Here is a 15,309-nt window from a genome sequence, read left to right as displayed (position 1 = left end):
AGAATTTAATGATGCAGAGGATGTCTTCAGTGGGATTACATACTTGGTTACTTTTCTAGAAGTAGAAATGTAAGTGGCATTGATGCTTTAAATAAAGAATGCAAGTCAGTAAACTTTTTTTTCAATAAAGGAGAATAGCAATAAATTGTGTTACCTGAAATCCACGTCAATATTCTGCAAACGCTTACAAAAAAAGTCAATACGTACGTTTACCACTTCAGTGCTTACAACTTACATTGGACATTACAAGGGCTGGCATGGTAGTGACCCTTATGCAGAGTATGTCGTGCTTAGGGCTGCTCGAGATCGAGTCGAGTCGCTTTCTTGATCAGAACATAAAAGGAGGACTTACTCATCCTATTTCCAAAATTAGTGAGGTTTGTCACATGACCTCGGAGACATGGGGACATATTTACCAGGCAGTAACAAATCTACAGCACTCACTGTCTAATAGCTAAATGATGAAAACAGTTGTAATGCAGAATAAACATTTAATAATAAAACGAACCAGAAATAAATCAAATGTGTTTGCAGAAACCAGTATCACAAATGGGCATGTCACAAAGTGAGGGGTGGGGGGGCAGGCGGGAAGGAAAAGGGGAAAAAACATGAAACAAGGAATATACACAAAAAACGGAGAACGGCAAGTATGCTAGGGGGGCGGCGTTTCGAGGGACTACCTCTTCATCTGGCCCATTCCCCCTGGTCCAAAAGGTCCCAGAGGTACTTCCCTAAGCCTCCCTTCCCCTATAACTGGTCACATCAGACACCCCTGAAAATAGATAGCAAACATACAGTGTAGGCTAAATACAGCTAAACAGCTAATAGCAGGGCAGCAAGAATCCGCTAAAGTCAATGCACAAGGAGTCCACAACAGTCAATGAATGGTTAATGGGAATAGCAAATGAAGACAGTAATCAAACCCTCTGTGGCTCTGCTCCCTGTGCTCATGTGGAGAGCACAAGGAGCAGAGCCACAGAGGATTTGATTACTGTCTTGTATTGTATGTCTTTATTTATATAGCGCCATTAATGTACATAGCGCTTCACAGTAGTAATAATCGAATGTGGTAATCGAATAAATAACAGATAATATAAATAACAGATCATGGGAATAAGTGCTTTAGACATAAACATAACATTAAGGAAGAGGAGTCCCTGCCCCGAGGAGCTTACAATCTAATTGGTAGGTAGGGAGAACGTACAGAGACAGTAAGAGTGAGTTATGGTAAGGGCGTCTGCAGGGGGCAAAGCTTTATGTATCATGTGTTCACAATATCCACAGTGCTATTCGTATGCTTCTTTAAGCAAGTGTGTCTTAAGGTGGGTCTTAAAGGTGGATAGAGAGGGTGCTAGTCGGGTACTGAGGGGAAGGGCATTCCAGAGGTGTGGGGCAGTCAGTGAAAAAGGTTTAAGGCGGGAGAGGGCTTTAGATAAAAAGGGGGTAGAAAGAAGACATCCTTGAGCAGAACGCAAGAGTCGGGATGGTGCATAGCGAGAAATTAGGTCTTCATTTGCTATTCCCATTAACTATTCATTGACTGTTGTGGACTCCTGGTGCTTCTTTGCAAGCTGCTTTCTTGCAAGCTGTGTTCAGCCTTTACTGTACCATTTCCCACAGTTTCTTGTGGTACTTGAACTACTTGCATTGACTTTAGTGGATTCTTGCTGCCCTGCTATTAGCTGTTTAGCTGTATTTAGCCTACACTGTATGTTTGCTATCTATTTTCAGGGGTGTCTGATGTGACCAGTTATAGGGGAAGGGAGGCTTAGGGAAGTACCTCTGGGACCTTTTGGACCAGGAGGAATGAGCCAGATGAAGAGGTAGTCCCTCGAAACGTCCCCCCCCTCTCCCCTAGCATACTTGCCGTTCTCCGTTTTTTGTGTATATTCCTTGTGTTTCATGTTTTTTCCCCTTTTCCTTTCTCCCCCCCCCCCCCCCCCCCACCCACCCCTCACTTTGTGACATGCCCATTTGTGATACTGGTTTCTGCAAACACATTTGATTTATTTCTGGTTCGTTTTATTATTAAATGTTTATTCTGCATTACAACTGTTTTCATCATTTAGCTATTAGACAGTCAGTGCTGGTACTTACGTAGATTTGTTAGTACTATACAGGGGAATAAGGGTCCCCTTTTGTTCCGTGCACCCTGCAATTGCATAAATTTAACACTATCGGAGTGCTGTCTATCGTCCCCTTTTACCCTTATATTTACCAGGCAGGTTTCTGACAAAAGACGCCTTGTGGTGCTGGAAGACACCTCACAGCTCATTTAAGTCAATGGGCTATAAGGGCTCTTCCAGCACCGGAAGGCAGAAGACTGCTTAGTAAATATGTCCGATAATGTCCACAGCATTGCAAAGAAAGGGTTAATACATCCGTTTTTGACTAAACATCTAGGGGTATAAAAATGACTTTGATTTCTGTAGACCTTCTTTCAGAAACTCGATGTAAGTAGAAGTTGATAAATCCTCCAAACCGTCAGAAAAGCTAAATATGCCGCTTTCCATTTCCTCGGGCTTCATGGAAGTGACATCCAAGAAATAGTTGGCATTAATATGGTGGACTACAGTCCCATTGGGAAGACATATCATCATCTCTACTGGGAAGTTATATTTCTCCAAGTGAAGAGAAGCAAACGTTGCATGCAACTCATTTTCCTTGTTACTCTTCAGGTCTTCCAGTTCACTCACTAATGACCAGCTACTAACAAAGCTCTCATTCAGCAAAGCAAGAACGGGCAAACTCTCTAGGACTGTCTCCCGGAGAGTTCGCCCCGAACCTCAGCAAGACTGGTCATCTAATGCACCCCAGAGTACGATGGAATGCACAAGTTTCTTTTCGGCAAATGCTCGGTCAAAAGCTGCCGTGAAAGGAAGGTATGCTACCTTCTTAAATGGATACATGGAAACCTCCAGTTTTTCAGCAGCTTCTTCCCAGCTTATTTCAGACTGCCAGATGATATCCTCAAACATAAATTCGATGGGGTCCCCTTGAGAATTCATGCTGTCAATTACATTACCATTCTCATCATATATCACAGAGGGGATGGAGGGGCCCAAGGACTCTAATTCCATCAGAGGCAGGTAACCAATGTCGACCTCCATGTTACTGCTTTCACTTGCTCCGTACAACCACTCCATGTCAACATTGAGAGAACGGTTATTAGGGACAAAAAGCTTGAAGTATCTTACATGAGATGCATCTTTTGAGATCACAATATGACCAGTAAACTGACCAGGAGAGAACCAAAAAGGGAAATTTGGATGTTCATTTAACTGGAACTCGGCATGGATCCGGAAGGCAATATCATAGTAAAAGTCACTGATTGCTCGGACGCACGCCACCGAACCTTGTGGAGCAAATCTAGTTTTGATGAAAGGACGCGGATGAAACATAGACAGAAGCTTATGAATGATAACTTCTTTTCCTGTAGGAGTGGGCGGATAAAATCTGTTATTAGGGAGATATCCTGTATATAGGTTTAACTCGCTTGGGATTATCCACCAAGGTTCACCCAGATCCAACGTGTTTATTGGTGGGAGGAACGGTTTGAACTGCCTGGCAAAAAACACATTGTTAGACAATTCTGCGGTGGTCCAGTTTCGCAGTCCTGACAGAGCACTGCGGGCGATACCTAAAAACCCATCTTTGCTCTTTGTCATTGTGTCCATGACCAGAGGTTGAAAGTGTGCAGCCATAGACAATGTCTCTCCACTTGGATCCAGCATCTCTTCTTCTTCATAGTCAGAAGCAGTGGAAACGACAGTTAATTTCTCGGCTATTGGTTTAAACTCTTCAGGACTGATGTACATATCCTTGTCAGTGTCCAGTGAGGAGAATATGTACAGACCTTCTGTGCCGAGCAATCTCACTGCTGCCTCCTGCTGCTTCACCATTTCATTATCACGGTAAAACTTCACTCCAAACCCCGCAGCTATCATCAGTAAGACAATCATTACATTTCGGAAGCATAAATAGCACAAAGGGTCATTTCTTTCTTTCTGGCTTTTTTCTTGATCCGGAATGTCTTGGAATATGGCATTGTCGTCATCGGTGTCTTTTTTCCTTTTTCTAAGATCGGTTGACATAACTAGAAAAAAAATAAATAAATATGTGTGTGAACTAAAATTAGATTCAAGACAAGACAGACACACGATACAAGTTCCAGTAGGCAAAGAATTGTGTCTGTGCTGATCCTAGCACATCCAGATATCCCCAAGGACATCAATTCACCTCCACAAAACTTTCTCCCGCGATCGAACGGGGCACACTGCAAACGACATACAAACAAAAAAAAAGGGAGCGCAAGGAAAGACCATATCAATTCAAAAATAAAACCACTTTATATAAAATAGAAACAGTTAGAAAACGTACAATATAACATATATTGGAAGATATCCACACAGTCCCTCCCAACTGATGGACAAGATGGTCCTGTGAGGTCCCTCTGGTAGATGAACACCGTGCAAAAATAGCCGCGAAACAGCAGAGGGATCAAACTCCAGTCCAAATGTAAAGAGAGAAAGTTGCAGAGCTCTAAGCAACTTCCTCCGTGGGCTCAGGGAGGAAACGCTAAGCGTCTGATGTCACGGCGTCCTGCGTGATACTGTATGTAGACCTGTCACCTCTACGCGTTTCCTACGCTTCGACAGGGGGTTTATTACTCTAGCGGTGATCCTATATATACGAACCAAAACTTCCCTATTAGCTAGCTCAAAAATAAAACAATTTAACTCTTCAGGGTGAGAAACATTAAAGCATAACAGAATTGAAAAATAATCAAGAAACACATTGTACTTGAAAACTATGACTAATATTAAAACCAATTCTGTATATTGGGTAATATAATGCAGTATTAGGTGCTGTATTGGCATACATATGGGAAACTCAGAGTATGGGTCTTGAGAAAAAAAAGGGATAGAATACTCCACTTAATTTACTTATTGTCATATGACTAGGGCTCAGATCATAAACTAAATCAGTCCCCAATATATCATGTAATGATGTATATATCATATAATGGATATTGGTAGCACCAGAAACCACATATAAATATGTATTCATGGCAATTTTATAACGAAAGAATGCTTCCAATACTCAATATTCCCCAAAATCTACTACTTAGATATCATTTTCCCTCATGGTGCAATATCCAGATTTCACATGCATTGTACATACAAAAATCAGAGGCTCAAAGGATCACAATTGGAAAATTGTCATGTGGTTATGGGAAATAAAGACCCTTCAGGCTAGCCGGATTACCTCTGCCTCAGTACCAGATTATGACCCATAGGTGTAGTGGAATAAGGCCAAATATTGGGTTTAGTGACAGATCTCCGCACAACTTGTGCAAGAAATTTATACGTTTTTGAAAAATGTGTCCGATAGAAATCCTTCATTGGTATACATCATAATTACATACTATAAATGTATAGAACAGAATGGCATGAGTTAGTCCATGTTAACAAAAACCTGCTCTGTCACTTCAATAACCCATTTATTAATATAATTTGCTAGCACTTGGGAAATCAATCGATGGTACTTAGATTCAAAAAGGGGAGGCTAAATGGCTCCACATGATCTTCTCGTTACAATATAACTATAGCTCACATAATGAACTACATCATTCCCCAACATGTCAAACTCTTGATAGTACCAGAAACCACATAAAAATGTATTTTTAGCAACGGATAAAGAAAGAACGTTTCCAACACACAATATTCACAAAAATCTGGTACTTAAATCTAATTCTCCCTAATGGTACGATAATTCATATCCAGACTTCACAGTGAAAGATCTTTATAGCATGTCATATATAAAGATGTGTATACCATGCCATAAAGATCACAGGTTCAAAGGATCACAAATAGATATAGGATATAGTAATAGACCCGCCCCCTGACGAAGCGTAGGTAATGCAACACGCGTAGAGGTGACAGGTCTACATACGGTATCACGCAGGACGCTGTGACGTCAGGCGCTTAGCGTGTTCTCCCTGAGCCCACAAGGAAGTTGCTTAGAGCTCTGCAACTTTCTTTCTTGACATTTGGACTGGAGTTTGATCCCTCTGCTGTTTCGCGGCTATTTTTGCACGGTGTTCATCTACCAGAGGGACCTCACAGGACCATCTTGTCCATCAGTTGGGAGGGACTGTGTGAATATCTTCCAATAATATGTGATATTGTAAGTTTAGTAATTGTTTATATTTTATATAAAAAGTGGTTTTATTTTTAATTTATATTCTCTTTCCTCGTGCTCCCTTTTTTTTTTTTTTTTTAGATACATGATGGAATTTTAGCGGCCCATAAATTAACCACTGGAGTCATGTTAAAGCAAAACTGAACCATGAGCTTTAATGAAATACAAATTATTCGGATCACAAGTAAATGCAGTGATTATATGTAGTATTTATTCCCTGGTCTACCTCAATAACAGAATATACTGTAGTGCAGGGGTGGGCAACTCCAGTCCTCACGGGCCACCAACAGGTCAAGTTTTAAGATATCCCTGCTTCAGCACAGGTGGCTCAATAAGTGTCTCAGTCTTCGACCAGGTGGCACTTGAGAACTGGAATTGGCCACCCCTGTTGTAGTGTATAGTGGTGTCGAGTATGGCTAAGCACTTTTGAAAGCCTTATAAAAGTTACCCCTAAGTTAAGCGCTAGTCAGTTGGCTCACAAAAAAAAAAAGGCTTTTTCAAATCTTGTCATCATTAAAGCAAACATTTTCCATTATTTGGTTTCTTATTAGATACATAGAATGGTTCATTTCAGAACCTTGAAAAGGACAATGCATGTCAACCATGTTATTTTCTCCCTGCTACAGAAGTTAGGGAGAAGACATGCCTTCCTCAGCATCCAATGACATACCAGGAGGAGTAGGAGCTCAATAAAAAGTCAAACACCTTTAGCTTAAGTTAAAAAAAAAAAATATATACCACTATTCCGAAAAATGCTCGATTTGTGAAAACAGTAAATCAAAATCAACCAGATGTCTCCCCTCAGCCCGACCACAGCCATTAATTCACGTTGATTCTAGAAAGGAACTCTGCGAATCTCTTGAGATGCTACACCACTTTCCTTCACATGCCTTTGCCATCCAACGCGGGAGGGTTGTGAGGGAAGGGTGCAGCAAAGGACTCCTTTGTTTAGTTCACGGGAGTCTTGCTGTGGTTAGGAACATTATTTAAAACCACAGCATGTTCCTTTTCAGGAGTGATGGAGACAGAAGGACCTGTGTTGTGCTATTTTTCCAGCTTGTCTGCATTTGTTGCAATGTAAAAGCACGTTTATTATGAGATTAACATGCCACTTGCACATTGGTGTAACAATGCATTCTTTTATATTTCCTATTTGTAGGCAGTGCACATTTACAAGAATGAAGCCCTGCACCAAGGAAATTGAAAGTCTATTGTAACCAAGGAAGAGTAACTTGGTCAAAGTCCAGAGAAAATGGTACTGAGCCTCACACCCTGTATTCTTACATATGTGCAAACTTGGGGATTCTCTGTCCTAACGTCTGCTCACTGCTGACTCGGGCCAGTTTATGTACTTCCTACTTGCAGCTGTGAACATTTCCTACATTTCTAGCAGATAGTTAGTCGCCTGGTGGGAGGCGTTTTCTTTTTAAAGGAAAGAGGAACAAATGCTGACTGGGTCAGTGAATTTGCTACATCTCACCATGATACGTGGATTGCTTATTCGCCCCCCAACTCCTATTATGGTCTCGAAGGCTGGGTCCATGGTGCCTTCGCCCCTTGCGGAGGCTGGTCAGTGAGCGGGCGCTTACCTGGCCATGGTGGATGGGCCGTGGGGTGCGTGCCGAGGGACGTCACGGAGCTGGTTCGCCTTCATTGGGCGAACCGCTCACGTGACCGGCCTGTTGCGCCATTAAATCAGTTTGAACCGATTTCTTGCACAACGCGCGCCCCCTCCCGCTTCCGCACACGCGCCCGCACGCCGCATGGATGCGAACAATGCCTTAGGCCTGGGACATAGTACGGTGAGCCTTGCAGAGCCGCGTTGAGCAGATGCACTTACCCCCTGTATCTGTCATCAGCGCGGCGTTAGCAGCCGCTTCCGCATGCGTGCGGAGGCTCAGATATTTTGGAGAGACAGGCAAATGTAAAATTTGCCGCTCAGGGGAGCAGAGGAGCGGTCACGTGACCGCTCACATCCAATGGGAGAGAGGGACTAGCCCCGCCTCCTGCCACACCTGTTCCGCCTCCGCCCCGCCCCCAAAGCACGCTCACTGCCTCGCCTGCCAGGACACAAAAAAGCTCCAGTTGAGCAGGTGAGGCAGAGCAGGAGCGCGGATTAGCGCGTCCCGAGGCACCATGCCCGAGGCCTTAAGGTAGTCTGTTCGCTCAGCGTGCGGACACTACCATGGCCCCAGCCTTAAACTGCCATCTGAGGCTCATGAAGAAAAGTAGGTCCAAAAGTCAGCTGAATGATAAACTGTCACTAAGTGGTACAATACACCTTCTATACCAGGACTGGCCAACTCAAGTCCCACCAAAATGCCAGGTTTTCAGGATTCAACAACTGAGCCACCTGTGCTGAAGCAGGGATATCCTGAAAACCTGACGTGTTTGTGGCCCTTGAGTTGGTCATTCCTGGTTCAGAGCAGAGTACCAGCAACATGCAGAAAACAGCCCCAAATAAATAGATTTCAGGCATGCACTAAAGAAGGGGGGGGGGCAACTCTAGTCCTGAAGGGCCACCAACAGGTCAGGTTTTCAGGATATATGACTGAGCCACCTGTGCAGAAGCAGGGATATCCTGAAAAGCTGACATTTTGGTGGGTGTGGAGGACCGGAGTCGCCCACTCCTGTTATATACTGTTATATACGATCATCATTAGCAGCTTCGTGTGTCGGTAAGCATAGAAATGAAATATCTGTACTTTAAGCTGCCAAAAAATGTTTACATTACCAAAAATAAAACGTGCAATGCGTGTTATCTTTAGAGAATAAAACGTGCTTCAGATGTTATGTTAAATAGAGCCCTAAATAGTTTCTCTAAGGAATTTGAAGGTGTAAACGTGTACGTCAACAGAAGTGCCCCCCCAGGGGCGATTGCTTGCCAAATGATAGCAACATAATTAGAGCTAATGGGAAAAGAACAATAATTACCAGGTAGCATTGGATTTAAACGTAAAAGGAAACCACTTTTTTTTTTTTTTTTTTTAACTTGGAGGAATTTAGGATCACTGGAAACAATGACGTCAAGCAGGAATGCCCCTTTAACATGGAGGGAACAATTCATTGGAGGGGGGCACATTGGCCCACAACTGGAAAGAAATGTAACAAGGATGAAATGTTCTGACAATGTGCTCACAGCCCCCCAGCGCAGGGCACGTATTACACCGGATAAATACCGTAGTAGCTAATTACAGCATGCAAGACTGGATACTAGTAGCATTAGTGGCTCCAGTTTCAGCCCTTCGAATGATTTTCTTGCACGTGGGGGGACACGGAGATCAGTGCAAACATCTGACCAAGCGCAGCCCACTTTGGCAGATCTGAGGATGAAATAACACGCATATAGGATACAGCCAGCAAGCCCCTCTGGCACTCAAGGTGTTAAAAAGAAAGCCCTACACAGGGTTATGTTGGCTGTATACATGCATGTGCCTTAATCCATGCAAGCCCCTCTGGCACTCAAGGGGTTAAACAGACAGCCCTGAGCAGGATTGTGCTGGCTATATGCATGCATATTAATCTATGCAAGCCCCTCCGGCACTCAAGGGGTTACTGGGATAGAATGCGGGCTACCAGGATAGAATGTGGGTGACACAGCGTTCCACTCGCCTGTTCCATGCAGAGAACGCGCAGCGCCGCTCTTACCTCCCCACACTCCCACACCAGACTGAGGGCTCTGCAGCCTGAACACAAGGCGGGCCCACCCGGCACATTTACCGGGGGGGAAGAAACCTTCACCGTGTGCTCATGACACCCCCGGGACTCGGCTGCAGCGAGGGTGATGAAAGCGAAGATCAGGATTGGCGATGCCCTCCCGTGAAAGGGAGGTGAAGAAGCACCAAAAGATCCTCTTTAAGCTTGCTTCCCCCCCCTCGTTAGTGAGAATGGTATGGTCGAGGGCATCATAGTGTTACGTAGCTCTGCCCAGCTATTCCACATTAACCTGTTCAGTGCCAGTCCCTTGCATTGGATCCTGTTCCATCTTTGTATTACACTGTTTGGGGTTTTTGAGATTTATTAGGATAACAGAGGGTTGCAAGTGTCTGCTTAACCCTTTGTCACAAATCTAAACAGTAAATATCAGGGCTGCATTCAAACAATAGGTTGGACTTCATGGATACATATTTATTTGGGGCGGGGAACCAACCTCAGCAACACTGGTACTATATAAAAAGACAAGTCTGTGTAGCCCCTTTTCCCTAAGTGAAATACATGGGCAACTATGTGTGCTGCTGCATGCTGTAACCTGTATGCTCACAGGAGGCCGAAGCCTTCGCTTCTGGGAGCCTGGGGCGAGCTCTATCTCCTTGTTTTGTGCTTGTGACTCGGTTCGGGTTCAACATAAGAGATATCTTCATCCTTATCCTCATAGGATCGGAAGGGCCACTCTTACGTGGGGTAGGGTTCATTACAGGAACGCCTCATCTTGTCCTCCATTTTGGGGCTATTAGGTGTATTTTTCTTCCTGACCTCAGGAGGCGCTATTGCAGCTGTTTTCACTAGAACCCCAGTTGGTAGTCCTACAGGTGAGCAGACTTTGCTTGCAGAGTTTGTACTGTAGCTCTCACAGGCATCTCTATAGACTTTTTCTTTTTTAGTTTGGTAGGTTCTGAAACATCAGCGGTACTGTGCACACATTCTTTCTCAGCAGTGATACTGGATGTGCCCGTGCCAAGTAAAACTTCTATATCTTCCTTGTGACCACAGCGCACTGCTTACTGCTGCAGTTCCTTGGCTCGTTGAAAAAAAATATTCCTCTGGCTGTGCCCTTTTTCTGTGGCTACATAGGTATCATCCTCATCATCGGAAACAGGCCCGAAGGAACACTGCTCTGTGTGGCTAGGCTCTTTACACCAGGAACATATTTTCTTCCCCATTCTTGCAGTCTGTATTTGACTTCAGCTGGGTGGCCATTTTAAAATTCCATGTTTTTGTTTCTTTTCTTTCCTGCTTGGATGTGTAGCCCTTTAAATCTGGTCACTTCTGCATGTGATTTTGTTTTGTTGCTCAGACAGTATGCAGGCAAAAGCACAACAAATTTCACAGGCAGTCTCCGGGGGCCCCTTTGAACTTCAAGGGCCACCTCTCATCCCACTTCTGACACCATATGTAATAGATGTGTGCAGAGATACATAAAATGGAGACCGATTTGGGTGCAATTATATCTTAGTTTTATTGAGCCTGTTCCTTTATCCAGGCAAAACATACAAAAACAACAAAATAACAAACCCCTATCACTTTGTAAGGTCTAACTTATTTCCCCAGACCCTATCTGCAGGACTGGAGGGATATTCCCATTATCAGCCTATCACCCCAAAGTCTCAGGAAGTACCTTAAGCAGGTGGCCCTTCATGTCAGTCTCTGACAGGTTCCTGGGTCCTCTGTGTCCAGGAAATATAGGTGTCTGGATGTCTTGATCTCAGCACAACCTTTGTGCTCAAGACAGTGTCTGTGTGCAGGCTTCTCTGCTCTCCTCCGTCAGACCAAGTGTGAGCTATCACTCTGCTATCTGAGAAATCTCTCCTGTGTCTCACATGAGGCTTTTTACAGAGCTCTCAGTCCAGGTGGAGATTAGTTAATTGAGTGGCTGCAATTAACTCTCTCTGCTGGATGCTCAGAGCTCTGAGGCTTCTTTATTTAAACAGGGATAAGTCCCAGTTACAATCCCATTTTAAGTAGCATGCAGTGCTGGAGTTTAAAAGGGGGTTCAAAAGGAGTGGACAACACAAAAACCTACTGGCCCTGATTCCTGCATTTGAACTAGCTGGAAAGGAGGATATGATCTATCCCAGACTGCACAACTCAGCACTTAACTATTGGTGCCATGCCTCCTTTACTATTTACTAGCTGAGAGACCCGGCGTTGCGCGGGATGTAAATGCGTAATAGGTAGTATTATTTATAAATCGTGGAACAATAGGTGAGTATTTGTTGTAAAGGTTTGGGGGGGGGGGAGAAAGGGGAGCAGGGGGACGGGGGAAAGGGGAGCGGGGGGAAAGGGGAGCGGGGGGAAAGGGGAGCGGGGGGGGTGGAGAGCAGTGGGCATATGTATTGTCATAATTTATGTATGGGCATTTCCCCCCCCTCCTCCGTGCGTCCGTCCCCCTGCTGGTTCGGCTGGTGGCCCCCCCCCGTTCCCCGTGACTCCCCCCCCCCCCGTTCCCTGTGACTCGCCCCGCCCCCGTTCCCCGTGACTCGCGCTCCCCCCCCCGGCGCCCGCTTGGTCCCCCGATGTGCCGTCCTGCTGAGTGAGGCGTGCAGGCGGCGGCAGGAAGCGCCCTGTGTGGGCCTGAGACTCGCGCTCCCCCGCTCCCCCCCGGCGCCCGCTCGATGTGGCGTCCGGCTGAGCGGCGGTAGGAAGCACCCTGTGTGGGCCTGAGGCTGAGGCGGCATGCGCAGTGGGCCTGAGGCTGAGGCGGGACGCACAGTGACTTACCTGAGCGGGTGGTAGCGCCGGGGAGGTAAGGGAGCGGCTGGGGTAGGAGGGCCGCGCTTCCCGTCCGGAGCCAGTGCAGGGCGGCGCACGTGATGGGGGGGGGGGGGGCGGACAGAGGGTGTGTGTGTGTGTGTATAGAGCTGCTGTGTTGTGTGTGTGTGTGTGTGTATAGAGCTGCTGTGTTGTGTGTGTGTGTGTATAGAGCTGCTGTGTTGTGTGTGTGTGTGTGTATAGAGCTGCTGTGTTGTGTGTGTGTGTATAGAGCTGCTGTGTTGTGTGTGTGTGTGTGTGTGTATAGAGCTGCTGTGTTATGTGTGTGTGTGTGTGTGTGTGTGTGTGTATAGAGCTGCTGTGTTGTGTGTGTGTGTGTGTGTGTGTGTATAGAGCTGCTGTGTTGTGTGTGTGTGTGTGTATAGAGCTGCTGTGTTGTGTGTGTGTGTGTGTGTGTGGCCCGTCACTCCGCCTCAGGCCAATGAGAGGTGTGCGGGGGCAGGCGGCCCAAGGGACCAATGAGATTTCCCCTAGGGACACCGGACATCCAGGCAGGCAGGCATACAGTGCTTTCACTAATATAGTATAAGATATTTGCTGTGACCTCACTTCTTCTCAAATTACACACTTCTTTCTCCCATTGAAATTTGATAGGGAGCCATCTTTTATACAAGGGGATGGTCCCACACCTAAGCTCCGGTAATATGGGCAGTACTCCTCCAGTGAGCCCACCCCCGGCACATGCTCCAAAGGTTTCCAGACTGCACCTGGAAACCAATACAAATTAACAGCTTGCTACATGCTCAGTTACTGTTACGGCTAATCAATGCCCCAACCATGGTTCCCACGTTTTATAAAAGTCGTCAGTCGAGTGTTTCAGAAAAACAGTCATTTTTTCCATCATCAGCATCACCTCATTTATTCTTTTCTCTACAGTTTGTCGAGCGGGGGGGGGGGGGGTTCCAGGCCACAGCAGCACATCTGGCCGCCGTCAGTATAAATGAGATTAGGTGCCTCATAGAACAGCTGATACCTTCGACTGGTTTTGCCAGCAGAAAACTCAGCGGGTCCAGGGGAATAAGAGGCCAGTTATATCTTCGATAATATTTTGGATAGTGAACCAATATTTCTGAATAGCTGGGCATGTCCACCAAATGTGCGCCATGCCGCCTCTTTGTCCACAGCCCCTCCAACACAGATCAGACACTGCCGGGTAAATTTGCTTCAGTCTGCGTGGCTTGAGGTACCAATGAAATAGGATTTTGTAAATGTTTTCATTGATATTGGTACATATTGTTACGCCCGCAGACCAGACCCGTCCCTTGTACTGAGGTGGGGACGTATATGTGCACGCACCCGCAGCAGAAGGAGCGTGTCCGGAGTGTGGTGTTTTGGTGTTGCCAGGCCAGGTGGATATAGCTATCGCAATACTTGCCGGTACCGGGTAAAGAAGAGACGTAGTAGTTGCCGTTCGTTAGCCAAGGTCAGGGAGAGATCCGGAAGGTCGAGGTCCAAGCTGAGATCTAGGGACGTGAGAAGCCGCGTAGTCAGGAGGGAGCCGGGATCAAAAGCCAAAGAGAATAGTCAGCCAAGTTGTAACGCAGTTGTAACCTGCGTAGCAAAGAGAAGACAAAAGCCCAAGTACACATCCACAAGTGGAAACTATGTCGAGCGATGTGGGAATGCTGGACAGGCATTATATAGTGCGGCTGGCGAATACCAAGAGGGTGCAGACTTGGAGGAGCGCGTGGAGCAAACCTGGATAGGCTGCTTTGAGAAGTATACAGGTGAGCAGCTTTAGGGTATGATTGCAGCCTATGCGTGAGCTGGGGGCGTGGCTTCACTGCAGGAGCAGTGAATAATTGAACTTGGTCCGGCGCGCGCTCCGTAACGAGTTGGAGCGCGTGCCCAGGAGCAACAGCAGCCGCCTGAGTCCCAGCTGCCCGCGGAACAGCGACCACCCGCCGGGGATAACGGGGAAGCCCCCCAACCACGGGGAACGGGCAGGACCGGTGAGGGAGACGTCTTGCAGCAGCGGGAGCAATGAGAGGTGAGGTCACGCTGCGACCACCGTGACCCCCGAATCCTTTGGGAGGTCTTTGCGGCAAACTCCCAAATATCCTTCCAATCTTCTCTATCAATTTCAAAGTTTAGGTCTGCAGCCCATTTGAGCATATAGTTGTGGTCGAAGGAGTCCACCAAAGCCTCCATACTGGCATAGATTTTCATGATCAGGCCTTTCTGATATAGGCTTCTTCTACAGAATGTTTCGACATTTGAGAGATGGGGGAATTCTAGCTTTCGAGAGATTTTTTGCAAGAAATGTCTAATCTGGAGATATTTAAACATGTGGAGATCTGGTGCTTCGTTTCTGGTTCGATGCTTTTGGAAGCTACTGTAAGAAATTTCCCTTTGTGTAGTAAATCGGCTATTACCCTAATGTTCTTAACTTTATATTGGTTGAATTATTTAGGTTCACAGCCTGGGGGAAAATTGGGGTTGTTGAAAAGTGGGGTGAGTTGTGAAGCGGGTGATGTGAGTTTAAATTTAACCTTGGACTTAGTCCAGGTATCCCAGGTGCATCTCATTGATCCCAGCTCAAACGTTTTCATACTCAGGTCCCTCTTGTCCGGAGCCCATAGGAACATCAGCAGAGAAGACGTTTTTGCGTATTGG

General features: G+C 46.0%; 1 protein-coding gene across 2 annotated transcripts; it reads right to left on the bottom strand.

Moving 5' to 3' along the window:
• Positions 1-2,016: 2,016 nt before the first annotated feature.
• Positions 2,017-10,054, bottom strand: SELENON (selenoprotein N). 2 transcript variants are annotated; one of them, XM_075587955.1, is made up of 2 exons: positions 9,853-10,054; positions 2,017-4,096 (listed from the first exon to the last, which is right to left on the bottom strand). In XM_075587955.1, exon 2 carries the CDS (start codon positions 4,092-4,094, stop codon positions 2,400-2,402), a length of 1,695 nt encoding a protein of 564 aa, XP_075444070.1. In that variant the 5' UTR covers positions 4,095-4,096; positions 9,853-10,054; the 3' UTR covers positions 2,017-2,399. The 2 variants fall into 2 exon arrangements, with proteins under 2 accessions (XP_075444070.1, XP_075444071.1); XM_075587956.1 differs by lacking the exon at positions 9,853-10,054 and adding an exon at positions 9,384-9,791.
• Positions 10,055-15,309: the final 5,255 nt, after the last annotated feature.

Source organism: Ascaphus truei, chromosome 2 (genome assembly GCF_040206685.1).
Source record: "Ascaphus truei isolate aAscTru1 chromosome 2, aAscTru1.hap1, whole genome shotgun sequence".
In the NCBI taxonomy this organism is placed as follows: domain Eukaryota; kingdom Metazoa; phylum Chordata; class Amphibia; order Anura; family Ascaphidae; genus Ascaphus; species Ascaphus truei.
This window is presented reverse-complemented; position numbering and strand designations above follow the sequence as displayed.